The following is a 23,908-nucleotide window of genomic DNA, read 5'->3' as shown; positions in this document are numbered from 1 at the left end:
ACTCCCCGCAAAACGAGACAGCTTCGAATGGAAGGCTTAAATGAAAGGGATCTATCTCTCTTCCGCATCATCGGATGTGTAGGGAGACTATCTGGGCAGCTAGTATTCGGATTGACGAGAGCATGGAAGAGAGAAATAAACTGGGTTGGAAGCTTCATTGTTGAAGAGCCTTTTAAACGCCCGTGGTCCCGACTTCGAGCGTGGAGGTTGGACCAATCAAGCTGAGACTGGGGCAAGCATGTTGGTTTTCCGCTATTTGCTTTTTCCTTTTTCTTTCACTCGAAGCAAAGAATGATTGGCGTCCTGCATGAACATTATGGTGAATTGCTAAAGTACGGCCTTAATTCATTTGGGTACATACCCCGTGCATGCAATTTAATTTTGCAGATTCCGTGTCTTGTGGCACCGATTCGCTGTGAAAGTGGCACAGGAATTTACACAGGGGAAATGATGTGCGGTCATCGTTCAGACGCAAGTCAAAAGCCGAGTTTGTAAACGATGTTTTCAATGACGATGTCTAGGAAGCTTATTTTGAAATTGCGTGGGGCTTCTGTGAGAGAGCAGTCGATTTATGCCCGACCGTGCTTGACTGATGATTTATATGCTAGCGTACAAACTGCGGAAATAGGGATTGGAAGGCGAAAACTCTGGTACAATTTGTTGCTGATTCTAGATGATCAATTGGGGAGAGAGACTCCGTAACATAGCAAAAGTATTAAAGGTAAGAAATGTCTCAGCAGCGAGGAAGAAGCTGCATATGTATCGAGAAGGCGATCTTTTTGATCACACGTTATCTTCAATCTCCGATTTCATTGGTAACATAACCACGAAAGCAGACCTAAGACCGAAATCTGAATAGAGCAATAGCACCAGAGGTCTGATCTCTCAAACTACCCTGCTCCTAGAGAAAGATATTAAGCATAAATAGTCCGAAGTGGAGGTGTGATAAGTTCGAAAACGAGGGGTCAAAGAAAAATACAAAACAAAGAGGCTTCCCATACAGTTTAAAAAACGATGGTCTTCGCTACGCGAAGTAGCCAGCCAACATCAGACCATCCACCTTGATCACTTGGTATTTCTATAGGCATCGCCATCGAAATTTCGTCTTCCTTCTCCCGTTGTTGGTTGTCACTTTCCGTCTCCGAACTTTCATAGTACTGACTGGAACTGTTGTCCGGTTCTTCAACCAAAGTTTGATGTTGAATATCACCAAACTGACGAGGTTGACGGGAAGGTTCTGCGGGAACTGCGGGAATCTCATCTTCTACACTAAAAAGGGTCCATTCAACCAGACGATCTATCCAACTACCAAGGCCTAACCCTCGTTCACGAGTCAAACGTTGCATTTCCGCCTCGTCTACCTCCTCCTCTTCATCTGTTTCGGAATCCGAGAATTCTGAGGACGATGCCGAAAATGAGGAATCAAATGCGGAATTTCGTCGCGACACCGCCGGGTATCCGCCGTCATCGAAACTTCGCACTCCTCGCTGGCTCGGCGCTTTTGCCTGACCAAATGGCTGTGAGGACATCGCAGCCATTTCACTACGGACGGTCTCATCAACAAAGTCCGGCACGAGTCCTACAGCATCGTCGGATATTGAAGCGCGATCGTCAGGGCTTTGCTCTGCAAGGCCCGCTACCGTCATAGAAAGGTCTACTCGACTGCTAAATTTGCTGGAAACATGAGAGTTGGAGGGTCGCCGTGAAGAAGTAACAGGCGTTGATAGTCCAGATCTCTGTCTTCGGCCATGGCTATGACGTGAGTGATGACGAGAGTTGCGCCAAGGCTCGTTATCAGGAACGTCTTCTGAGACAAGGCTCGTTGAGCTATCTCGTTTCACGAGCCAGCTCTGGCCCTTTTCTTCCCGGGTGGAAGAGGATAACGCCAATCCTGCCCGCAAAAGCCACTCGGAGTCCTGACGCGTAGCCGTATTGCTTAGTTTTGGTCCTAGAGTAGTGTAACTTTTGGACCTGCGGTGATGGCGGGTATGCTCAGACTTTATTCTGTCTAAATTTGTATGGCTCATATGAGATAAGCTTGGAGTGGTTTTTCTTTTCGGGAGATTAGTATACGAGGTGTTACGAGAGAGTATCGGCGGCGTTGTGGGAACAGAGGCACTGGCAAGGTAAGACGATGTGGCACGATGAGAACTATATGAGAGTCGTCGGGAAGGGTCCGACCCATTGGGATTTGAATAATGGTAGTCGGAATCAAGTTCGTCATCATCATCAAGAGGGAATCTGGATGACAATGGCGCAAGTGAGATGTGACGCAGCGACGTATGAGAGCGGCGGGAGCGAAATGAGCTCGGTGAGTGAGGTAAAGACTTTGTTGAGGTTAGCAAACAATGAAAGTGCTAGTTGTAGAGAACACTGTCCAGCGTTACATACCTCCATAGTTACCAACCAAGAAGGTATAGAGCAAATAAGATATCACATTCACAAGCTTCATAAGCCTAACTGGCAAGGCCCTCGAGGCAAGAACACCACCTTGGTGGACGATTGGAGGAATGGACTGTGGTATGAAGAAACTGGCAAACAGATTAGAACCAGTAGGTTAATTTATCAGTCTACCGAAGGTGAGAGCGTTGATATTTTAACAGAAGCGAGAGTCGAACATCCAGGTTGGAGGGATAATGATGTCGTTCATGTTCGGATCTGTGGCTCGTGCATGTGGCACAAGACAAAGTTCAGCCACTCAGCGCACGTGACGGATCAAATCGGCTTCAAACACATCCATTTTATTAGCTCACATATACTCTGTAGTATTCCGCGTCATTCATTTAGCCAGACTGACTGGAAGACGTTTATGGCAAAACAGAGACTAGCTTCGTCTCTAGCGACTACAGGTGAGAAACAGATCCTATGGACGTGGGATACAAAAGGTTGAGAAAGTCAAGTGGGTAGTTGGACCTATGTTACGTAGAAAGTTCCTCAACCGAGCAGTAATACAGACAGAAGTAGAGAAAGGGGCAAAGATTTTCTATTTCGAAGACTGGTCCTATTTATACGATCTGGCCCTTGTTGACTACAAACGCTTCCAATGCCGAAATAGCTGCCCACAGTCGATTTTCTGCTTCGGGGAATACTAGGGACCGACTCCTATCGTAGAACACTTCGTCACTCACCTCCTCGGGGTGTCGAGGTAGGCAGTGCATAAATCGCCAGCCTTCTTTGGCACCTCCACGCTTTGCCAGGTCAGAAGTGATCTGGAATCCTTCGAATGCTTTGATTCGCTTTGCTTTTTCATCTTCCTGTCCCATAGAGACCCACGTATCGGTCACAAGGACGTCTGCATCCTTGACAGCTTCCTCCGGAACGTTAGTGTGAGTAATGTTTCCTGGAGACTCGACTCCTACACGAGCTTTTTTAATAAGGTCCTTAATATGCGCGGGCATTTCATAGCCCTTTGGTGTCGCGACGGCCAGATCGACGCCAAGTTTGGTAGCTCCGATTGCCATATCAAATAGAACATTGTTGGCATCTCCAACCCAGGCAATTTTTCGTCCCTCAAGACCTAGACTAGAATTGGATGGTGTAGAGTTTTGGGACGGCGGAAACGCTTCATGGATAGTCAAGAAGTCGGCAATGGCTTGCAACGGGTGGAACGTGTCACAAAGAGCGTTGATAACAGGGACTGAAGAGTGTTTGGAGAGTTCTGCGATGTCGGAATGCGGGCCAACCCGGGCCACGATGCAGGATACCATGGAAGAGATCACTACGGATGTGTCATAAAGTGACTCATTCACGCCAAGCTGGATATCATCCTTCCCAAGAAACATCGGATGTCCGCCCATGGAGACCACTGCTGCTTCTGTTGACACGCGGGTTCGCGTACTTCGTTTGGAGAACATCATGGCGATAGTTTTGCAGGACAACGATCCGTGAAGAGAGTCCGGTATCGAGCCAGATTTCATGGCATTTTTATGTGCAGAGGCATTGCGGACAAGTGTTGTAAACTCAGAAGGGGTTAGGTCTGCGATGGAGAGCAGGTGGCGCGGGCCTGCGGCACTGGAGGAAGATTGTCGCAATTGCGAACCCATGTTGCGGAGAGTCCTGGCTGCATTGCGGGATAGCAACATGATCAAAACTAGTTAGAAGATTGAAGGAAATCTGTCGGGTTTTGGGGGATTGGTTTGGTGACTTGTAATGCGCCGCAGGGGATTGGAGAAGTGCTGTGTTGTGTGCTCTGTTATAAAAAAAAATATATATATATATATATATAAAATAAAATAAAAATAAATAAGAATAAAAGAATTGAAAAACTAAAAGAATGCAGTTGCAAAATGGGAAAATACCGAATGTGAAAAAGAAGAGCTGAAAGAGTATCGATTGAGATCCTTTTTCAAAAGGGCTTGAAGCTAATTGATTTATATATTATATCGCAGGGAGAGCTGGCAGGGCGCTATCTTGCTGACCCTTGATCCTTGAACGGGTGAGTTGGAGTTGGAGTCATAGAGATTCCCTCGGAAGACCGAAAGCGGTAGTCGAGCTACGTATTATTACAGCGTACTGTGCGAAACCGGAAACCGGCCATTAATTTGGGAAAATATTCTATTGGTTGTATTTGAAAGTTAATTGCAAGATAGTGAGCTAAATATTATTTGTCAACTTTATTAATTAACGTAATCAACCACTCAACGCCCGTCTACACTCAACGCCCGCCCCTGTAATTCTATTTCAATCAACTTCAAATATTAATATCTCAATGAATATTCATCAAAAACTATTCTAAAAAATGAATATAGTAATTTGCAGATATATATTATATTATATCAAATTTTTATAAAAAAATAATATATAATTATTAATTTATTAAACTTTTTAAAAGACTATTTTAAAATAAAATACAGAGTATATATTTATAAATATATTAATAAATATTGATTATTTTTATATAAAATTTAAATATAGTATAGATTATATATATTTCTAATACTATACAAAATTTTATTTTAAAATTCTTATTTATTATTGATTTATTTAGAATTTTATATAAATTTTTATTTTTTAAATATTACCTTTGTAATAACTATGTATTATTTATATTTTAAAACTGTAATTTAAATAAATTATTATACTAAAGAGCTTAAATATATTTATATTTAATAAATTATTTTTAAAAATTTAAAATTTCAAGAATTTTTAATATTTTACTTGTAATTTATATAAAAATGAAAATTAAAAAATTAAAAAAATTCTTAAAAATTAAAATATATAATTTTTATATAAAATAATATAATATCTATTAAATTATAATATATTTATATAATATTTATAAATTTTAATAATATATAATATTTATTTCTTAATTTATAATTGAATATTATATATTTTATTTGATTGTATTTTATTTTATAATTAAATCTATATTTTAATCAATTTTAATTATATTATAATAATTTTGAATTATATTATAATATAAATCTTGATATTTATAAATTACAAATTAAAAAGTTAAAATAATGAATATTCATTGAGATATTAACATTTGAAGTTGATTGAAATAGAATTACAGGGGCGGGCGTTGAGTGTAGACGGTCGTTGAGTGGTTGATTACGTTATCTGCTTATTCATTGGTTAATACAATTCAGTAGTACCATATGTTATTTTTAGGGGTTTCGCTGACTAAACAACGTCATCCAAGGTTTCAAACATCCAACTTCCACCTTCTCTTCCACCTTGACTTTCTCGAGTCACATCACTTTTCATTAAGAGTCGGCCCATGTCGTTGAAGAATTAACCTTTAAAGTTACAGTCGTTGCCATCTTTGTAGTTCCAGCCATCATGGCTGGGGACGCCGTGGGAGAATGTGCTCCGCTGCTCAGTGAGGCCTCCCAGGAAAACCTCCATCCAGAGACCCGGACGAGCTCTATTCGTAACGGGAAGCCCAAAACCACGTCATATGAACTTTTGTCGGAATCTACACCCCTTCTTGCACATCGGGCAAGTGAAGGCATCCAATATTTGGGGGATGTCAACATTTCATCCTCGTCCTCCCGCGAATCATCCCCGAACCCGTCTTCCACAAAACAGGGACCGAGGTGGATCACCCGACCTTCGTCTATCGCTCTGCTAAGCCTTATACTGGCAATAATTACAGTTCTGGGGCTGGGTTTTGCCAGCCCGACTGTGATCAAACAATATGCTGAAACGGCTACAGTTTTTAAAGCCACTGATGTATCCATCGACTCATTTACATCAGATGGAGTAAAGGCTAGAGTTCAAGGCTCCTTTGTTCTCGATGCGTCGCGTGTGCCGACGAAAGTTGTACGTGATATTGGGCGTTTGGGAACGTGGTTAGCAAGAGAGATTGAGAGCGATGAAACCGAAGTACAAGTGTATCTTCCAGAGTACGGCAACGTCCTGCTAGGAACTGCGACGATCCCACCCATCCGAGTCAATATTCGTGATGGCCACGTGAATACCATCGATTTTGTAACAGACTTGAAAGCCGGAGATATGGCCGGGGTTCGAGTTGTAGCGAACGACTGGCTCCAGGGCCGCCTTGGCCAGTTGCGTGTCAGAGGAGTGGCTTCTGTGCGCCTGAGATCCGGCATATTATATCTCGGATCTCAGACTATCTCGGAGTCATTTGTATTCCAAGGTCAATCCCTGTACAGTTTCTTTCGAAATCCTGACCTGAATTTGGACATGTTTGACTAATAATCTTAATAGACCATAGCTACCACGGTTTCCCTGATTTCAACATCACGAAATTGGACTTCCATGAAATCAGGACACCAACACATCAAAAAGCTATGGAAGCCGACATCTCAGTGCTTCTTATGAATCGATATCCAGTCAAACTCACCGTGCCTCCAATGGGCTTCAAGATTTCAGTACCAAACTGTGCACCTATGGACCGCTATATTGTAGTAGCTAATGCTACAACGGACCTAGTTCAAATCGCCCCCAATGAGCCCGTGAATATCTCTGCGAAAGGATATATTGGAACACTTCCTGATGTCTTAACCACTGCCTGTCCTGGTACCAACTGGTCACCTTTAGATCTTCTAGTTGAAAACTATATTCGTGGGCTGGAATCTAAAATTTACATTCGTGGAGGCAAATCCCCTTCATCCAATTTGCCTAACTGGATAGAAGGTTTTCTGAGAAACGTCACGGTTCCTGTACCTTTCGCAGGCCGTGCGCTTGACCATTTAGTTCGAAACTTTTCCATGACGAACGTTCATTTCTTCCTACCGGAACCATTCGCTCAACCAGACACCCCAGAAGCTCAACTTACGGTTTCCGCAATGGTCAAAGCGGTAATCGGCCTTCCTAAGGAGATGAACTTTCCATTAAATATCTCCCACGTTCGGTCTACTGCATATATTTACTATGAGGGAAGAGAGCTTGGTTACATAAAAATTAACAAGTGGCAAAATGCTTCTGCAACTCGCATTCAAGACGGCTCGCCTCCGTCTGTAGCGTTGCTGGTCCAGTTCGATATCAAGAAAGCACCGCTACAGGTCACCAATGGGGACACATTTACGGATGTTGTCCAAGCGTTAATCCTCGAACGCAAACCTATTCCTTTACATGTTAAAGCAAAGGTGGATGCAGAAACGGATACTGCGCTTGGGCAATTCATAATTCGAGATATTCCAGCTAGTGGCAACATCACTGTGAAGCGTACGTTTTCGGATATCTTGGTTATCGTGAATTTCTAACTAATATGCCATTACGTCTAGCCCTCGCGAGTGGAGGATTTTCGGACCTCAAGGTTGCCGTGGATACTCTAGAAATAGTCCAAACGACGGAGTCATCCATCCTTCTTGCAGCAAAATTAAATTTGACAAATCCAACTGAATATTCAGCGATCGTTCCTTATATAAATTTACGAGTCGCGCACAACGGAACCAACGTTGGGCGCGTGATCGCCCGAAACCTGTCAATGTCACCAGGACTCAATTCCGGGGTTGAAATATCTGCTCTCTGGGACCCATTGCGGTTTGGTGGAAAGGATGGAATCGCTGTTGGTCAAGATCTGATATCTCGTTATGTTTCAGGTTTGTCCCAGTTACACACAACCCAGCTTGGTAACTCCTCTAACTGATTTCAGGATTCAATGCGTCCATCGCCCTTCGCCCACATCAACACACGATTCCAACTCTCCCTAGATTAGGGTTGGCATTATCGGCCCTGGAACTGGACATTCCGATTCCGAAGCTTCGAGCACCAAGAGATGATCAGAATCCAGGGGATGATGGCCAAACCCACTTCATTAAGGATGCAACGGTATTGTCTGCTCTTGCCGATAGCCTTTCTAAACAATCTCCTACTGAGGAAATCAGGCAGATGGGTACCTCATAATCTGATTTCTCTCCTACCTAAATTTCACTCGTGTTCTACTACACAACCATTGACGAGGACTGACTTGCAAATCCTTGGTCTTGGTAGTTGCACTTGTGGTCTTCGACTGCGGTATTCACCCTGGCCTCACCGCTGTTGTCCACCACACTTCTGATTACCGGTATTGACGCAGTGGCATTCTACAATCACACTGAGCCTGTAGGAAATATCAAGTATGACCTTCCATTTGCAGTACCGCCTGGGATATCCCAGACACCGCGGCTCCCGGTGGACCTGGATTTTAGTGGCGCGGGATACGAAGCGATCCGACAGGCGTTAGGGGGAACATTGAGAATGGATGCTGTCGCTGACGTCGACGTGCAGCTCGGAAACTATTCGAATACTCTGTTCTACAAAGGTAAAGGGATTGGCGCAAAGGTACGGATATAGGATAATAATGTTTTCTAACGATGCGGAACCATTTTCTGGAATGAGCTGTCAGGTTTCCTCCTTTCCTTTTCGAGAGCAACATGTTGGAGTTTTAAGGTTAATTGTCTCGGGTCTCTGAGGAACCCGCTTCAAAAGGTGTTCATTGGCGTACACATACTTTTTATGGAGGATAATGCGACTATACTTCATCCACCTTTTGACCTTTTGGCATTGTATTTATACATTGGATGTGCATTTCGAGCCTTACGTCAACGGACATGCGAAAGAGTTCTTTATAACCACATCCCGGCTAACCATGATTTATCCCAATCTTTTCTCGGCGGCGGGTTTTGCCTGAATCATGATCGTTGCTGTTCCGCTGGCTCTCGTTCTACCGGGATGTGGACTACTAACTCTAGCACAACTTGTATTCTATGCAATGTTTTGAATCAACTAAGAATCTTCAGCGCGGGGCTTCAATGTTTCTGGCAAACAAGTTGAGGATGAGTCCCTGTCCATTTTTGGTCATAATGTCGTGCCGTGTCTGGCACGAGATATATGAGCTCCCACGTTAATAAGGCGACTTCCAACTTACTTACCTACCGGTACACTAATGAGAAAAATGTCCAAAGGCTAGCGTCGCAAATGTCAGCATCTCAAAGCAAGGATGTTTGACCATGGTTGTCTTCAGACGATGACAGTTGCAAAAGGTAGGTAAATAGCGAGTCGATCATTGTAACCAGGCGATCAGAATGTCACGATCTGTACGCATGCTAATGGTCCCGGTTCCGGTTCCCAGATTGATTGGTCACACGTGGACGAATTACAGGACCAAGACCAGTTGTCCTCCCCCAAACTTTCAACGAACCTTTCCAGGAATCCCTCTCGTCTCTTTGCTGCTCTTCCTGGTCAGTTCCGGTTATTTGGAGATGAACATGTGGCCAGGTTCCTTAGCATCATCGGCCGCCACCCAATCATTTTCAATCCATAGTCACCGCTCTCCCTAAGTGCATTTTTTTTACACTTGGGTCTTCTTTCAGAGCTAACTGCGCATTTTCCCTATCGCAGCCCAAATAGCAAATATTTAATGTTTCCTTGTCACTGATGTCATAATTGCATATTGGTCAATATTTTGCATCATTGGTGGTCTCAAAAAGTCCGTTATTTTCCCAATGCCCACAGATGGCCCTGACATCCTATTGGATTTTAGATTTCTTTTCCCATCAACTACGAGAAAGTGACGCACTTTGGCAGGTGTAAGGGTTTGTCTTTGCGCATCTCGGATTCACCTGCCCTATGGCGACCTCTATTGCGCCATCTCTTGCTGTCAAGTTCTCCCAACTCAAGGACCTCGGGACCGATCTGAGTATTACTGTGCTCGTTGGACAATCAATGCCTCTCCTGTGTCATTGGGTAGTTACCCACCGTCTTCAGATAAAGTTTATACACGAACCTACTTTTCCATTCCATAATTTCCCACTGAGATAACCATCGCATTGATTCTCCATAGTTGGGCAGCGACAGGTGCGAACAATGATCCCGGCTCCCAGGCTAAGCTCTCCAGCCTCAATTGTTTCACTTCATCCTGACCCTCATGCTGTGACAGGATTTGTCGCCCAGGATTCACCTTTGAATCCTCGTCTCGTTTGCTTCTGACATCTCCGCTACTAACCCCCGTTCAGCTGTTGCATTGCGATATTGTGTTAACTGCATTTTCTTTAAACTTTCGCGCATCTCTTTATTTCTGCTAGATGACGTCAAACAAAAGGTCCACTCGTGCCCAAGCAAGCATGGGAGTTTCGTGCCTATATCTTTCACAGGTGATTTGCGCGAATGGTTTTGGCAAATAGGGCCCCCGTCTATCTTCCTTGAAAGGGTATATAATTTACATCTCGTCCCCTCAATTCAATTCTGAAGTTTACAATTTTACATTATTTAACGATATCCGTTAGCAAATATCAAAACGCTTCATTTCACGTACACATCTAACACTTTCGATTTTTGGAGGGGTAGCACAAATTTACCTTCTTGTTTGCTGTCACTTCCGAGTGGAGTTCCAATAAATTAGTATTTATTTCCCCACAGCAAACAATCCAGGTCGATTATATATCAGCTTGCTGTCGACATCCTTTTACCGTCCACTTAAGATTTTCCTGGCTGTTCACATACACACTTCTGATACGGCGCAATCAATTTTCTCCTAACCTTTTACTCGCCCCTTCATCTCCGACTTTACACATCGACTCTTACGATAATAGGGCAGAGCCTTCTCGAATTCCTCTTGTCCGTTCATATCAAGTCTTTACATAGATATTTCAGAACTTTAACCCAAAGCCGTTTGTTTATTCGACACCGGTTATCACCCTCGGTTCACATAACTTCCGACTATCAGTATCTCTGTTGCTGCCATAGCACGTGAAGGGAGTAGGAGTATCAAAATCAAATACACAAAGAATTGAACAACATCCATAGGCAGATTTCCACGTCTCTGCTATATCCCATTTCCAGCCTCCCATCCGACTCGTCTTTTCCTTTATCCTTCAACCAACCCGCAATTGCGCGAGGCATCTTCCTCACAACCATGTGCAACCACACCGTTATCTATAAATGTGGAGCCATAGAGACGGTCTTCTCTGAGGACTGCACTTGCCCGACAAACAGAGGACAAAACTACAGCCCCTTGTATTGCGGAATTTGTGAAGTTTGTCGGAAAGGGACAGAAAGTGAAGGTTGAAAGATACCGCATACCGCACATCCTGGTACGTGGTCGTTGGGAAGACGGAAGATACGGATTTCGGGATATTTCCTACACACTGCTCTTGATGAACACAGGTGGACGGCTTTAAATTGGCTTGTTGGGCTTTCTGTCCGCCTTATTTCCCTTCTTCCCCCCCCCCCCCCCTCTCTTTTTTTTCTTAGTGTTTCCACTGTCTGCGACATGTCTTGCCCAGGCTATCTTTCTTCTCCCCTTGTCTTCATTTCTATGACCTTTCACGGCCCAGTTGATACCCCAACGATATTACGACGTTATGACTGTGAGAAGCACGTTTTATTTATTTTGTTCTCGTTTTCTTCTCCCCTCTCAACTGTTCTTCAATAGGAGCTGCTCAACCATATGAACAGCAGGGCTCTGTGGCCCTATGGATGCTAGTGATAAGCATTTATCTTTGAGATTCCAACTACTATGACTTTCGTTCTATGCGTATGTGGTCTTCCAATCCAGTTACGATTTCATATTTTCTTCAAGCTATTTTTTGGATGTAAGCTCGTTCGTTGCTCTATTCCTGAAAGACCAAATGAAAATAGCTAGGTGGTTGGTTCCCTTCACACCGCTTCTATGTTTATCCAATTTTCACATAGTATCAATGGCAATTCCAATGCCCGAAGAAGAGTTAGTACCTTGCCCCTAGACCAATATACGGTGCGAGAGGCCGGAGAGCTTTGCGGTGAGGGGCACTGAAATAAATTCACTACGCCAATGATGACGACAAGACATAAACAGCCACAAAAAAAAAAAGAAAAAAAGAAAAAAAAGTAGAATTAAAATGGGCAGTTATTCGGTCCGTTCCTTCCCAATACGTAAAATATACAAGAGATGAAGGAAACTAGACGATAGCATAGAGTTATACAGAACCAGAGAAATGAGAAAATAAAAAGAAATAACTTGATTGCCTGTCACTGTCCTTCCATTTTCTCTTTCCATTCATTCCCTAAAGTATGATTGCTTCCCTTCAGGAATGCTACACAAAACTATTGCAGATAACAAATAACACGTATCCAAATATAAAGCAGCAACTGAATCTAGCACTAAATCAGAGGCCTCAGAGGCCGGCATATTGTGAAATTTAACCAGGTGGAAGAGCACTAGCGTCGACAGCCTCGCTTGTATCCTTTTCGAACTCTTCTTCTGGTCCGGAGAGCGGAGAGCGTGGCAGGGCCATCAGACCTGTTCGGGTAGATTCAAGGATACCAAAGGGAGAAATTAGTTTAAGGAAGGAATCGATACGACTTGGTTTTGCGGATCTGTCACGTAGTGTTATCAATGGTGGCCCTCATAACCAACAAGCCGGGATGCATAAACTTACACTTCAACGATGCAGTTGTTGGTGCTGATATCCAAAACCTTGCCACCGAATTGATGGGTCAGGTGGGTAATGGCCTTCAAATGCTCGTGCTTGTGTCGAAGTGCCTGGCTGTGAGCTAGTCCGCTGGGGTGGTAATCACTGGCGTGTTGGCTTCCTTTGAACCTCTGTACTTCAATTTCGGCTGACTTCGCCGGTTTCTCAGCAGAGCCAGATACTTCCTCATTTTCTGGTGTGGTCATTTCACGGTGGTGCTGGAGGAGTTCTTCGAACACCTCTGGGCCCAAAATGCTAACTTTCGCAAGAAGAAGCTCACGTTGTACCAGGGCAGAGTCAGTGTAATCAAGCACAGCCCATACGGGAACGAGGTCATCCAGTTGGCGACGGGCCTGCTCAACCACACCATCTAGTCCACGAAGGACAATTGTCATCCGCGACAAATCTTCTACTTCCGTATTGCAGACAACGAGGCTGTCAATGTTGAAACCCCGAGCTGCAAGAATTCCGGAGATGCGGGAGAGAACGCCAGGTTCATTTTGTACCAAGCAATTCAGCACATGGCGCTTTGGAGGCTTGGTCGACGGTACTGGGGTCTCGTATAGAATCGAGGAGACTGCAGCAGGGGCGGACCAGGTCGGGCTATCAGCTACTGGGAGAGGAAGCGGGGAACGACGGTGCAGAGCTTTGTACGCGAGAGCGGATGTCGAGCTCGATGAGGAACGGGCATTGCATGGTTTGCGGGAAGTGGCGAGCTTGCTTCCAGAGCCACATGTAGAGGGCGACGACAATAGAGCGCGCGTTGAAGATAGGGAGAAAACTCGTCGAGAAGCCATTTTCTACCACGCACGACGGCGAGAGCAAATTGCTCTCTATCCGTCTAGTCGCAAGGAGCTACTGGTGACTCCTCTTGTGTTAGCTCTAAATTCGTTTTGGAAGCTAAGAAAGCTATCCACCAAAAGGAACAGAGTATACCACCTCTATGACTCTACAATTGGAGAAATGGGAAAGGAATGATGCTCATCACAATCTCACCTTAAGCGGATATTCCAAGGCTTAAACAGTTCTGTTTCTTCTTCCATTTCTTTTGGAGGTTGAAAAATATGAGTCACATGATCGCTGCCAAACTCCGAGGTCGGAGAAACGACTGAGCGGTACCAGCAACTGCCTAGTCCGTCTAAGGATTAGCTTATTTCGTTGAGGCTAAGTTCTTATGACTAAGCAATACACTAGTCGCGGATTTGGAATAGCGTATAGTTGAAGCACTCTTGTTAACAGACATGCGAAGAACATGCTCAAAATATTCCTATTTGACGATATCACCAACCCTGACTCTGGTCTCACTTTTCTTCACGCTAGCGTATTTAATTTTTCGGATCTACAGGACACAGTTTGATTCCCGTGTGTGAGGCTACGCTGCCGCTACCAACAATGGCGGACAGTGAGCGGCGCGCAAAGCGCTCTCGTTTTGATCAAACAGAAGCAGAGCCTCGACGACAGTCAAGATTTGACCGACGCTCGCGATCCCCATCTGCCCGAAATTCCGACTCCACGCGGGAACGAAGTCCACTGAGCCGGGAACCGCGAAGCCCTGGAAACGACGACAAGCGGAAGTCCGCAGCTCCAGATCCAACTGCTGCCGCAGGTGAGTTTTCTGCCATGTGCATATTTCATCGGGACTTCTTTCGCAAGCAGAATACTAATTCAATATTCGGATTGACATCTAAATAGCTGCCGCTGCTGCAAAGATAAATGCTGAGCTTCAAGCCAAGAAAGGATATCAGCACATGAACGTGCCGCCAGTCCGTTCTGTATGATATGCAGACTCCCCTACCCTCCCCCCCCCCCCCCCCCTCGGGACCCATTAACCTTCCATTGCCAATGAACGCGTTTCCTCGTTTCTAATATACTTAATCAATAGACTGCTAGTCCAGCGGCAAAGTCTGCTTCTCCAGGTGCGGAAGGCGCACGCAACGTTAATGGAGAAGTTTACATGGCGGATGGAGACTACATCAAAGATATTGAAGTCAACGATCTCCGAAACCGCTACACACTGACTAAGGGTGCAACCCAGAGGATGGTAAATATTTCTGTCATGTCCACTGATATTCCCAGGCATTGTTACTCTTTATGGCCCGGAGCCACGGTTTAAAAAACAATATTCAACTCATATCCACATCACCATTCCCCTTCTTGTTGTGATGGTGGCTGAAGCTTACCCAACTCTCCATAGCATCTCGAAACCCCTCTTTGGCATCTGCTGACCTCCGCTACGTGATATTTAGATTAAAGAAGAAACTGGCGCCGGTACGACTTCTCCATCACTATATTATCATATGCTACTCTATTTTAGATAACAGAAGCTCATGTAAAGGTTTAAAGATGTCACAACCCGAGGAAGCTATTTCCCTGATAAAAGCATGGCTACGGCTGCGGTAAGCTCCATCAGTATCTGAATGATGCGGGAAGATCAAATGAACGGTGACTGACATTTTACAGAATCCCCCGCTTTATCTTCATGTAACGAGCACCACCAAAGAAGGCCTTGACAAGGCAGTTGCCAAAATAGAGGAATTGATGAAGCAAGAACTGCCCAACCTCGTTGACGAGCGGAGGTTCCGCCGCAGAGAGCCAGAGCAGCAAGTGGAGCGGGATGAATACGGTCGAGTATGTATTTGAGAGAGCAATACAGCACTAATGCGATGGCTAACAAAAAATCGTACAGCGCAAATGGCCGGAGGAACGGATCCCTGTGGATCTAGAGCCTATCCCAGGTTTTAATCTTCGTGCTCAGGTAGTTGGCCAAGGCGGTGCATATGTTAAACACATCCAGCAGGAGACGCGTTGCCGTGTTCAGATCAAGGGGCGTGGCTCTGGTTTTACAGAACATAGCACAGGAAGAGAAAGTGATGAACCTATGTATTTACATGTAGCGTAAGTATCGTCTTCTATTCCGTGGTAGGAAATATGAAGTCATAGCACATGTTAATCCATCACAGTGGCCCGGATCCGAAGGAAGTCCAAAACGCCAAAGCGCTTTGCGAGGACCTCCTCGCTAACGTGAGGGAGCAATATGAGAGGTTTAAGGAACAGCCACCACCCCCACAACGGTCATATAGTGGAGGTGGTCACCATGGTGGCGGGTATGGACAGCGCGACCGTTCCCATTATGGCGGTGGGAGTTATGGGGGAGGCGGTGGCAATTATGGAAGCTACTCGTCTCCCCAGACACCCATGAGCCCTTCTGCCAATGCCACACCTGGCGCTGATGCCGGCGCGACAGCTCAAGCCGCACCGGCGGCTGGTCAGTCTCTAGCCGACTACAGCCGCATGTACTCCCAATATATGTCTGGCCAAGATCCATACGCAGCGTGGGGAGGCTATCAAAATTATGTCGCGTACTACCAGCAGTATTATCAGCAACAGCAGCAGCAGCAAGCGCCGCCACCGCCACCTCCACAAAGCTCTCCACCGCCTCCACCAGCTTCTGAGGCTCCTCCACCGCCACCACCTCCAGGAGCTGGTTCACCACCTCCACCGCCGCCACCATCATCATCTGGGGGATACAATGCTGTATGAATCGTTCCCCGCGTTTCCCATCATATTCAAATCATCACTCTAACTCATTATTTTGATAGGTCCCCCCTCCTCCCGGCCTATAAATGTCCACTTTTGCTGGAAATTCGCAGACTACGCTTTGTGTCATAGTGATATCTGGACATGATGCAATTTTCCCTCCCTAGTGTAATCCAAATTCCTAACCATTCGTTTTCAGGCAAAGACTGCCCTTCGTTACACAGTCAGCTTTAGCCCCGTTCCTCTTTCCAAAATTTACTACATACTCGTCGCACCGTACTAGTTTCAATCAGTTGTCTATTTTGTCCCTTTTTCACCCTGTTGTTTCCCCAACATTGCCTTAGTTTTAAATGTTTTGCAATATTTTGCGTTGAAAGGTTTCCTCCTTCTATTTCATAGCATATTCTCCAAATAGCACAATTCCCTGTCGAGTTATTCTATCTACCTACTATAATAGTAAATAAATACGTCTTCCCCCTTCATACTCAAGGTAGCTATCGGGGGGAGCGGTGGGACGGAGAGTTCTTATGAGTACCCCGGATCTTCTCGTACTCCGTACTGTCTACCCGTTTCTGATACTTCTGAATGGTTTACAATGCGCCATTTCTGCTCTGTGGGTTTCCATATGTGTGTTGGGATTACTTTTTGAATTGGGTCTCCTGTATAATCTCAAATATTTTCTTCCTCTCTAACCGTTTCCTTTAAAATGAGCAAGAATGAGCACATACTTTCTTCAATTACTTCCTCTCTTTCTTTTTGACACATGTTATTCCGCAAAGTACTTCCGAGTCCCGTGCTCCACGCCCTTGGATAAATTGATCAAAGCTAGCGTTTCCGCTTTTGTGGTTTGCCCAACGCCTTCTCCAAAGTATTCCAACACCATAGATAATTTAGTGGTAATATATACAAACTACATCATAACATCATCGAAATTGAGCTAGAGCAAAACTTCTCCAAAAAGAGAAACGTCCGCCTCTTCAATAACGCCTGCCAGCATAAACCGATGCCGTAATCCACCATACCCAGAAGAAACCAATAAACACCAACAGACAGTCCCGTTCTCACCTATTACCGTTTCTATCTATCAGACTAGCCGTACGAAATCCCATGAAATCATCCATCGGTATAGGCGCTGGCGAGAAATTCTCATAATCTTCCAGTGAAGTTTCAGACGCACCGCTCAGTTTTTTCCGGCGCGTCAACACTTCACGACCTTCCTTGCAGAAATCACAAGCAAAATCACACGTTGACGTGATGGATGTGTTAGTATAAACCTGCGTCGGTTGCCCGATCCCTGAATCGGCTTGTGGGTCGCGCTCGTCGAAAAATTCGCGAATCACTTCATGTCTGCACCGCGTGGTTGTCTCGCAGTACTTGACCACTCTTTTAAAACTCTCGAAGAGTGCTTGCTGATTGCGTACCTTGGCTGCGATGTTTGATGCCGAGTGGCTGCGCTTTTTACTTGCTGGATTGTTGTTTCCCTGCAGCGCAGCATCGAAGTGCCATTCTTGATCTCGGTTGATACGATCCAATACGCGATCACGTTCCTGGGGGCTGTAGTATATGAGAGACACGGCTGCCCGGCCATCACGCCCTGCCCGGCCGGATTCTTGGACAAATCCTTCAAAACTGCGGGGTGGGGTCCAATGTATGACGAAACGGACGTGAGGGTTATCGATCCCCATCCCGAAAGCGTTGGTGGCGACAACGATGTAAAACGATGGCGGCTTGGAATTCTCTCCTGATTTGTCCTTGGTTGATGTAGATATTTTACTTGGCGAGCTCCATAGTGATTGAATTCTAGACCGCTCGGAGGCTGACAGTCCAGCGTGGTAGGCGACTGCTTTAATGTTGAGGGGTGAAGCAGATAGGCTGTTGGCAAGTTCGCTGCAGATAGCCCTTAGGGGGACGTATATAATTCCCGTCATTGGCGGGAGAGGCGGCGTTGTGGCTGATGTAAGCTCTTCGTCGGAGCTTACATTTGCAGAAGGGGATGAAAACCGCGCAATGCGTCGACTGTGAATCGAACTCAGCCAGCAGAAAAGATCATTTAATTGATCTGTGTCCGGGATTGTGGGGTCCATCGAGCAATCTTGAAGATAGCGGACTTCATAATGAATATTAGGCCGTGCTGATCCTGTGCTAAATTTCTTTAGAGTCATAGGATCTAATCCTAGCAGTGATATGATATCTGATCGCACACGGGCCGTCGCAGTCGCTGTAAGGGCGGTGATTGGAACAAATGGCATACGTAATTCTCGCCTAAACCATGATAACTCCTTGTAGGCTGGGCGGAAATCATGTCCCCATTCACTGACACAGTGCGCCTCATCAATTGCGATCCGAGCAAGCTCGCCTTGTAGATGGACTGTTTGAAGATTCCGTCGAAAGGCATCAGTCTGACAGTATTCTGGGGTTACGTATAGAAGTCGGGTAATGGGATGTCCTGAAAGAAGATCTTTCACAATCTCCCGCCGTTTAGTGAGGGGGGTTGTAGAATTGATCGTTGCAACTGGTATACCATTAGCCTCCAGGGCAGCAACTTGATCCACCTAGTATGGGCAAAGTATTGGTTAGGTACGATGAAGTGGTATATAAATATAATATAACCTTTCCAGTGCAAACAAACGTACCATCAACGCGAGAAGGGGCGAAACAACAACCGTGACTGTCATTGACAGTTCGATTAGCAATCTGATTTCCCCATGCCCATAACAAAGATCTTGATGACACTCACCTCCATGGCCAACGATTGCCGGTAACTGAAAACATAAGCTCTTCCCGAAAGACGTAGCAGCCTGAAGGAACACATCATGACCCGCGATGGCAGCCTCAATGACTTCCCGCTGCAGAGGCCTACATGATGAGCAGCAGTTAGTTCCTCGAAGCGGTTAAAGCTCAAGGCGTCCCTAATCCACAGATAAAATAGCCCCACGCACCTAAATGCCTTTTTCCCAAAGACGCGTCGCAGCGTGAAGTCAATGTCTACAGGACGTCGTTTATTTTGTCGCAGAGACATCTCTGCTGCCTTTCAACTTAAGATAATATCATGTTTTTGTGTTGGGAATAGGTTTTATATCGTTTCCCTAGCAGATAGTTTTGTGCTCTACAAGGTCCACCGCTATCAGTTGCGGTTCATTCTGTCCAAATGATCGCGTCGTGTTCCAAGGGTAGGTCGGGTAGAACGCGATATCACGTGATTTCACTTTGAACGGTATTGAGGTGGGCTGTCAACAGGTGCATCGGTAGCGATCAATTCAATAAATAAAAGTTTTAATTTCAGTATATGGGTAGCCTTGAGGTGAATAAATCTCAACCTCAGCTTAGATAATAAAAGATTCCCGGATGTTGTTGCATTGCACAGCACGGTAAACTAACAAGGCACATGCCCAGAACCGAAAACCCGCACAGTGAAAAGACACATCTATAAATACATTACGGTAATTTCTGGGCACACATTATTTAAGCTGTGAAAAGTCGAAAGGAACGAGCTGTTCAAGAACTGTTTTAACAGCAAGGATGTCCGCTTTTTTCTGTGACTCGGGCTTCCAAAGACGTTCAATTCGTTCCCAGACATCCAGCACAGCTTCGGGCCCACCGCAAGCAGCGTGCGCCCTTAGACAGGAAACTATTAGCTTCCGACCCAGGTACACAGTATTCTCATACCGCCAGTCATCATCGGTTTCGTCTTCCTCGAAGGGATTAGGGGGTCCATCCTCGCGCGAAGCGTTCGACGAAGATACTTGGTGTACTCCCCTGTCATTATCGTGTAGCATCGAGTCCGATGATTCTTCGCGCGCTTCTTCAACGCTGTCGGATCCGCGGGAAGATGAGTCTGGTTCATCGGATAATGGGCTCTCCCACACAAACTTCTCCCTTCGACATTTGGTACCTCGTTTGGCACTAAGTTCCGACTTTGAATGGTACAAGGCTCGAAGAAAATGCTTCCATACACCTTTGAGGCGTTTATATGTCCACTGTGTGCCCTCTTTTCCCCCATGGGCAGCGAAGCCGTGAAATAAAAATATGTAGATCATCCCCTGCGGGGGAATAGCGAATGTGACTTTCATGTCCTCAAGGAGTGCGATTATACGCTGTAAATCACCTGTGACGTTTGCATGGTGCCACAGAAATATATGGAATGTCTTGCCATCCGGAGTCAATGGCATAGCTCTTTGTAATGCACGGTGGTGTTCCGGAAGCTTATCACGGAGAAACGTTGTCATCCCGAGAACGCGACCGAGTCTCTTAGTTGCCTTCCTATAGGCGGCGTAATTATCGGATGGTGAAGGATATACACTCGAATTTAGGAGTTCGGGTCGTTGCGCTTTTAGGGTAAGGTACATGTCCTTCATCCGCTCGTAGATTTTTTCTGCAACATGTTGCTCCCCACACCGGAGGAGCGAAACCATGACGCAGTTTAGAACAACGGTATCAACCACCTCGCCCAGTTGAATAAATTCATGGTAGGCTTTCCGAACGCCTTCAGCATCTCCGCGTAGCCCATAGGAAAATATGTGAGCCACCCTTCCGAATCGAGAGAGCTCCAGTCCACGAGCTTTCATCTCCTCAATAACCTTGTCGGCAACTTTCCACTGCCTGGCTTTAATAGCAACGTCATATAATATATTGAATGCTATGCTGGAGCTCGGTACTGAGCCTTCATGCTCCATCCGCCTCCACATTCCCAGTGACGATCTCAGATCGGGCCTCTTTACTGACGTATAGGACTTCCCTGCCAAATGAATTGCTGCGGTCCATAACGATGGCGATATATAAAACGACGCTTCGGCCATATCGTCTATCAATTTCAGATATCGTTCGGCATGTACACGTAGGCGACGAGGGGGGCTCGCAAAGCGATGCAATAGGAGTCTTCGACTTCGGGCAGAAAGGTATAATACACCGGGCGATGGGAGGTCTTTATATGCTCTGAAAATCTGTTGGTTTGAGCTGCGCTCTTCGTTCAATAAATCCACTAGTCGTTGAACCCCATGGATTTCCACTGCATCGGGCAGGTAAGGTTCTGTCTGTTTTCTCTGGGGCATGCATATCTCTCTTGCTGGATTTGATAATACAACCTGGAGGGATTTTAGCCCTTCCTTCTTGCCCAATGTCTCGAGGTAAAGCTGGAAAAGGTGTTTGGTATTGTCGAGTTTCGAAGCTGCCGCTCGTTTGAATGCGGCGTGGTCAATCGTAAAGTCTGGAGGTAGGGTAGGGGGGTGTGATTTCTGGTTAACGGTTATCGAAGATGCTTTTGTTGCTTTCTGCGACACAAGGGCATGTCCTTCCTGCGGGTCGGCTGTTTGTGAATTGATGCTGCTCCCGTTAGCAACCTTCTCTTCCGTTTGTATATTCTGAGACGGCTGTATCGCAGTGTGAGACGAGTGTCTCGCCATTCTCGCGAATTTTCTTTTCCGTGGTGAGTGTTCTCTGCATAGTCCGGCCATGACAAGCGAATTGGTAAACAAGTCGTTAATTCGAGTGCGGTTTGTAAGGTATGACTGGAGTCGCATGGTTCGCGGGATGTATGAAGAGGGAGGCAATTGGACTGAGCGAAATGAGCGGGGTGTGGGGGAAGGAGAGTAGAAGAGCCCTACTTGAGAGACGAGTCGAAAGCCTGCCGTCCTTTCCAAGCTATTAAAGAGTGACATGAGACGCCTGACATCGTGCAATCCTAGTCCTAGTCAACAGGGCATTTCTTTAGCTCGGTGAGGTTAGGGACAAGTCGCAGCTTGCAGTTGTCGTCATGGAAGTACAAATGGTTGTAGTGAAATAACAAGAGTCTCCGTGTGGGGGGTTTTATTAAGTCTGCTGCAGAAACTGGGTGAAATTGATGGAGGTTTGGCTGTTTATTTGGCATCGACGACATCGATGGTTGGGAAATTTTCTGGAGACGACGGCGATTGTGTTTGGCAGCTTGTGATTGGCGGGATCGGGCAAAAACGCCAAGACCTGGACATTTTCAATTTCCTTGCTCCGAACATCTTGAACACCGCATGTCGCTGGCAGGAATCCCGCAATCCGCAATCCGCAGCTTACACCCTACAGCTTTTGTTAGTTATTCCTGTTATTCCTCTCTGGCTTTTGGATCTTTATTGTCTCTAACTGTGCCCAGGACGAAGAGCACAAGTGGGCAGCTAACGGCAATCCTTCTACGCCGGGGACCGCAATTGGTGAAGAAACATCGCGCGTGCGAGTTCCTGAGGGAAACCATACCGGTTATCTTGCACAATGGGACGATATAACTTAACTGCACTTCGTGTAAGGCGGACCGCCCTAGCTACTACACAATGTGGTAAGCCAGGGACGCGACAGCCTTGGCTGGATGTCATGACAGATATCCCGCCAGCGTCAATTCTTGTTCGCAATCAAGCCCCGTCACATCCTATCATCAAACAACGAATGAGGACCGTTCCGGGAAAGTCAAAACCACAACTTGAAATCAGAACGTCCGCCGGCCGGAAGCAGACCTCGAAGAAACCGAGCCGCGTCTTCCAGCCGAAGGAAATACGGTACGAGGAAGACCAGCTACGAAAGGAATTCTTTCGTGATCATCCATGGGAGCTTGCTCGGCCACGAGTAGTTCTTGAGAATGACGGAAATGACCATCGAAGATACAACTGGCAGAATATCCAACAGCCGGGAAAGAAACTTGATGGAGAAAGGTTGGATTCCCCTGTTGAGATAATTCATTCTACCTTGGCCCACCCCCAAGGTTCCAGGCAATTGTGAAATGGGATATACAAATTGGCTAACTTGATAATCTTCCACTTGTACTTTTTATACAGTGTCGTACAACGGCAACTATACCTCCTCAACAATGTCCCGGATATGACTAAAGGCGCTGCATATGATATTGCCCGACGCGAATTCTATCAGCTGCGTCTACAGGAGGATGTCGAGCGAAGGGTTGCCCAGGAGGAGGCCCTGGCGACAGGCGCATATTTCGGGCCAGATATGCACACTGTTGGAATGGAACTGGAGAATCAAGAATATGAGAAATGGAAGGTATGGGCCGAGAGTGAAAACCAAGCGATGGAGCAGCGTCTGGCTGCTTTCACCGGCTCTACTGGTGCTAGGGAAGAGAGCGGCGAACCCGACGAGGAGGCCCCTCTGATAGATGAGGAAGATGTGATAGCAGCGCCTGAAGTAGCAGAAGCCGAAGTGCCATCACGGTCTCCCATCTAGTAACATTGTGGGGTTATTCATTGTTAGAGGTCATTCCGGGGAGCCATGCACTGAGTAGTATTAAACAAACTCTGGTATACCAAGCCGTATATTTCCACTTTGTATTTTTAGCTGAAAATACCACAAACTGTCACTCAGTAGCTAGAGATTTCCCTGTGATACTCATTGATGTATTGCATGCCAATCTGGAGATTTCTGGTCTCTCTGCAGCACGGGTATAATATGTCTCCAATAATCGATTCCTTGACATCACTGTTTCTCGGTATCAGGCCAAAACCAGCGCCTGAGGAAAAAAAAAAAAAAAAAAAAAAAAAAAAAAGATATACAGATTACAG

At 45.7% G+C, this 23,908-nt stretch overlaps 8 protein-coding genes across 11 annotated transcripts; 3 read left to right on the top strand and 5 right to left on the bottom strand.

Moving 5' to 3' along the window:
- Positions 1-1,004: 1,004 nt before the first annotated feature.
- On the bottom strand, positions 1,005-2,397 carry BDBG_02632 (uncharacterized protein; the record flags this gene model as incomplete). The annotated part of the gene is made up of 2 exons (XM_031720883.1): positions 1,005-2,327; positions 2,392-2,397. 2 exons carry the CDS (start codon positions 2,395-2,397, stop codon positions 1,005-1,007), a joined length of 1,329 nt encoding a protein of 442 aa, XP_031577219.1.
- A 608-nt stretch (positions 2,398-3,005) lies between these two features.
- Positions 3,006-4,043, bottom strand: BDBG_02631 (ornithine carbamoyltransferase, mitochondrial; the record flags this gene model as incomplete). The annotated part of the gene is made up of 1 exon (XM_002627914.2): positions 3,006-4,043. One exon carries the CDS (start codon positions 4,041-4,043, stop codon positions 3,006-3,008), a length of 1,038 nt encoding a protein of 345 aa, XP_002627960.2.
- A 1,626-nt stretch (positions 4,044-5,669) lies between these two features.
- On the top strand, positions 5,670-12,428 carry BDBG_02630. 2 transcript variants are annotated; one of them, XM_002627913.2, is made up of 7 exons: positions 5,670-6,607; positions 6,679-7,638; positions 7,698-8,015; positions 8,069-8,244; positions 8,407-9,437; positions 9,527-10,251; positions 10,334-12,428. In XM_002627913.2, the coding sequence occupies exons 1-5, from the start codon at positions 5,788-5,790 to the stop codon at positions 8,746-8,748; spliced, it is 2,616 nt and encodes an 871-aa protein (XP_002627959.1). In that variant the 5' UTR covers positions 5,670-5,787; the 3' UTR covers positions 8,749-9,437; positions 9,527-10,251; positions 10,334-12,428. The 2 variants fall into 2 exon arrangements, with proteins under 2 accessions (XP_002627959.1, XP_031577218.1); XM_031720882.1 differs by having other exon boundaries at positions 8,069-9,437.
- Positions 11,684-13,954, bottom strand: BDBG_02629 (acetolactate synthase I/III small subunit). Of its 3 annotated transcripts, none has more exons than XM_031720880.1 (3): positions 13,785-13,954; positions 12,813-13,703; positions 11,684-12,750 (listed from the first exon to the last, which is right to left on the bottom strand). In XM_031720880.1, the coding sequence occupies exons 2-3, from the start codon at positions 13,640-13,642 to the stop codon at positions 12,573-12,575; spliced, it is 1,008 nt and encodes a 335-aa protein (XP_031577216.1). In that variant the 5' UTR covers positions 13,643-13,703; positions 13,785-13,954; the 3' UTR covers positions 11,684-12,572. The 3 variants fall into 3 exon arrangements, with proteins under 3 accessions (XP_031577216.1, XP_031577217.1, XP_002627958.1); XM_031720881.1 differs by having other exon boundaries at positions 12,813-13,700; XM_002627912.2 differs by having other exon boundaries at positions 12,813-13,954.
- Positions 13,955-14,066: 112 nt separating this feature from the next.
- On the top strand, positions 14,067-17,493 carry BDBG_02628 (KH domain-containing protein). The gene is made up of 9 exons (XM_002627911.2): positions 14,067-14,451; positions 14,538-14,617; positions 14,728-14,886; positions 15,092-15,113; positions 15,189-15,241; positions 15,306-15,473; positions 15,532-15,740; positions 15,806-16,379; positions 16,445-17,493. Exons 1-9 carry the CDS (start codon positions 14,238-14,240, stop codon positions 16,466-16,468), a joined length of 1,503 nt encoding a protein of 500 aa, XP_002627957.1. The 5' UTR covers positions 14,067-14,237; the 3' UTR covers positions 16,469-17,493.
- Positions 17,444-19,401, bottom strand: BDBG_02627 (RecQ family helicase RecQ; the record flags this gene model as incomplete). Its single annotated transcript, XM_002627910.1, has 4 exons — positions 17,444-18,934; positions 19,016-19,050; positions 19,120-19,238; positions 19,322-19,401. The coding sequence occupies 4 exons, from the start codon at positions 19,399-19,401 to the stop codon at positions 17,444-17,446; spliced, it is 1,725 nt and encodes a 574-aa protein (XP_002627956.1).
- Positions 19,402-19,840: 439 nt separating this feature from the next.
- BDBG_02626 (pentatricopeptide repeat protein) lies at positions 19,841-21,898 on the bottom strand (the record flags this gene model as incomplete). Its single annotated transcript, XM_002627909.2, has 1 exon — positions 19,841-21,898. One exon carries the CDS (start codon positions 21,896-21,898, stop codon positions 19,841-19,843), a length of 2,058 nt encoding a protein of 685 aa, XP_002627955.2.
- Positions 21,899-22,362: 464 nt separating this feature from the next.
- On the top strand, positions 22,363-23,887 carry BDBG_02625 (mitochondrial 37S ribosomal protein RSM25). The gene is made up of 3 exons (XM_002627908.2): positions 22,363-22,438; positions 22,501-23,050; positions 23,174-23,887. Exons 2-3 carry the CDS (start codon positions 22,617-22,619, stop codon positions 23,571-23,573), a joined length of 834 nt encoding a protein of 277 aa, XP_002627954.1. The 5' UTR covers positions 22,363-22,438; positions 22,501-22,616; the 3' UTR covers positions 23,574-23,887.
- The last annotated feature ends 21 nt before the right edge of the window (positions 23,888-23,908 follow it).

This window comes from Blastomyces gilchristii (assembly GCF_000003855.2).
Source record: "Blastomyces gilchristii SLH14081 genomic scaffold supercont1.3, whole genome shotgun sequence".
NCBI lineage: Eukaryota > Fungi > Ascomycota > Eurotiomycetes > Onygenales > Ajellomycetaceae > Blastomyces > Blastomyces gilchristii.
This window is presented reverse-complemented; position numbering and strand designations above follow the sequence as displayed.

Coding starts and splice junctions, on each gene's coding strand:
- BDBG_02630 (XM_002627913.2), top strand. CDS start 5,788: ATGGCTGGGGACGCCGTGGGAGAATGTGCTCCGCTGCTCAGTGAGGCC. Junction 6,608..6,678: donor GGAGTCATTTGTATTCCAAG/GTCAATCCCTGT, acceptor TAATCTTAATAG/ACCATAGCTACCACGGTTTC. Junction 8,016..8,068: donor GATATCTCGTTATGTTTCAG/GTTTGTCCCAGT, acceptor AACTGATTTCAG/GATTCAATGCGTCCATCGCC.
- BDBG_02628 (XM_002627911.2), top strand. CDS start 14,238: ATGGCGGACAGTGAGCGGCGCGCAAAGCGCTCTCGTTTTGATCAAACA. Junction 14,452..14,537: donor AGATCCAACTGCTGCCGCAG/GTGAGTTTTCTG, acceptor ACATCTAAATAG/CTGCCGCTGCTGCAAAGATA. Junction 15,242..15,305: donor AAAGCATGGCTACGGCTGCG/GTAAGCTCCATC, acceptor GACATTTTACAG/AATCCCCCGCTTTATCTTCA.
- BDBG_02625 (XM_002627908.2), top strand. CDS start 22,617: ATGGGACGATATAACTTAACTGCACTTCGTGTAAGGCGGACCGCCCTA. Junction 23,051..23,173: donor AAGAAACTTGATGGAGAAAG/GTTGGATTCCCC, acceptor CTTTTTATACAG/TGTCGTACAACGGCAACTAT.
- BDBG_02629 (XM_002627912.2), bottom strand. CDS start 13,642: ATGGCTTCTCGACGAGTTTTCTCCCTATCTTCAACGCGCGCTCTATTG. Junction 12,751..12,812: donor AACAACTGCATCGTTGAAGT/GTAAGTTTATGC, acceptor ACTACGTGACAG/ATCCGCAAAACCAAGTCGTA.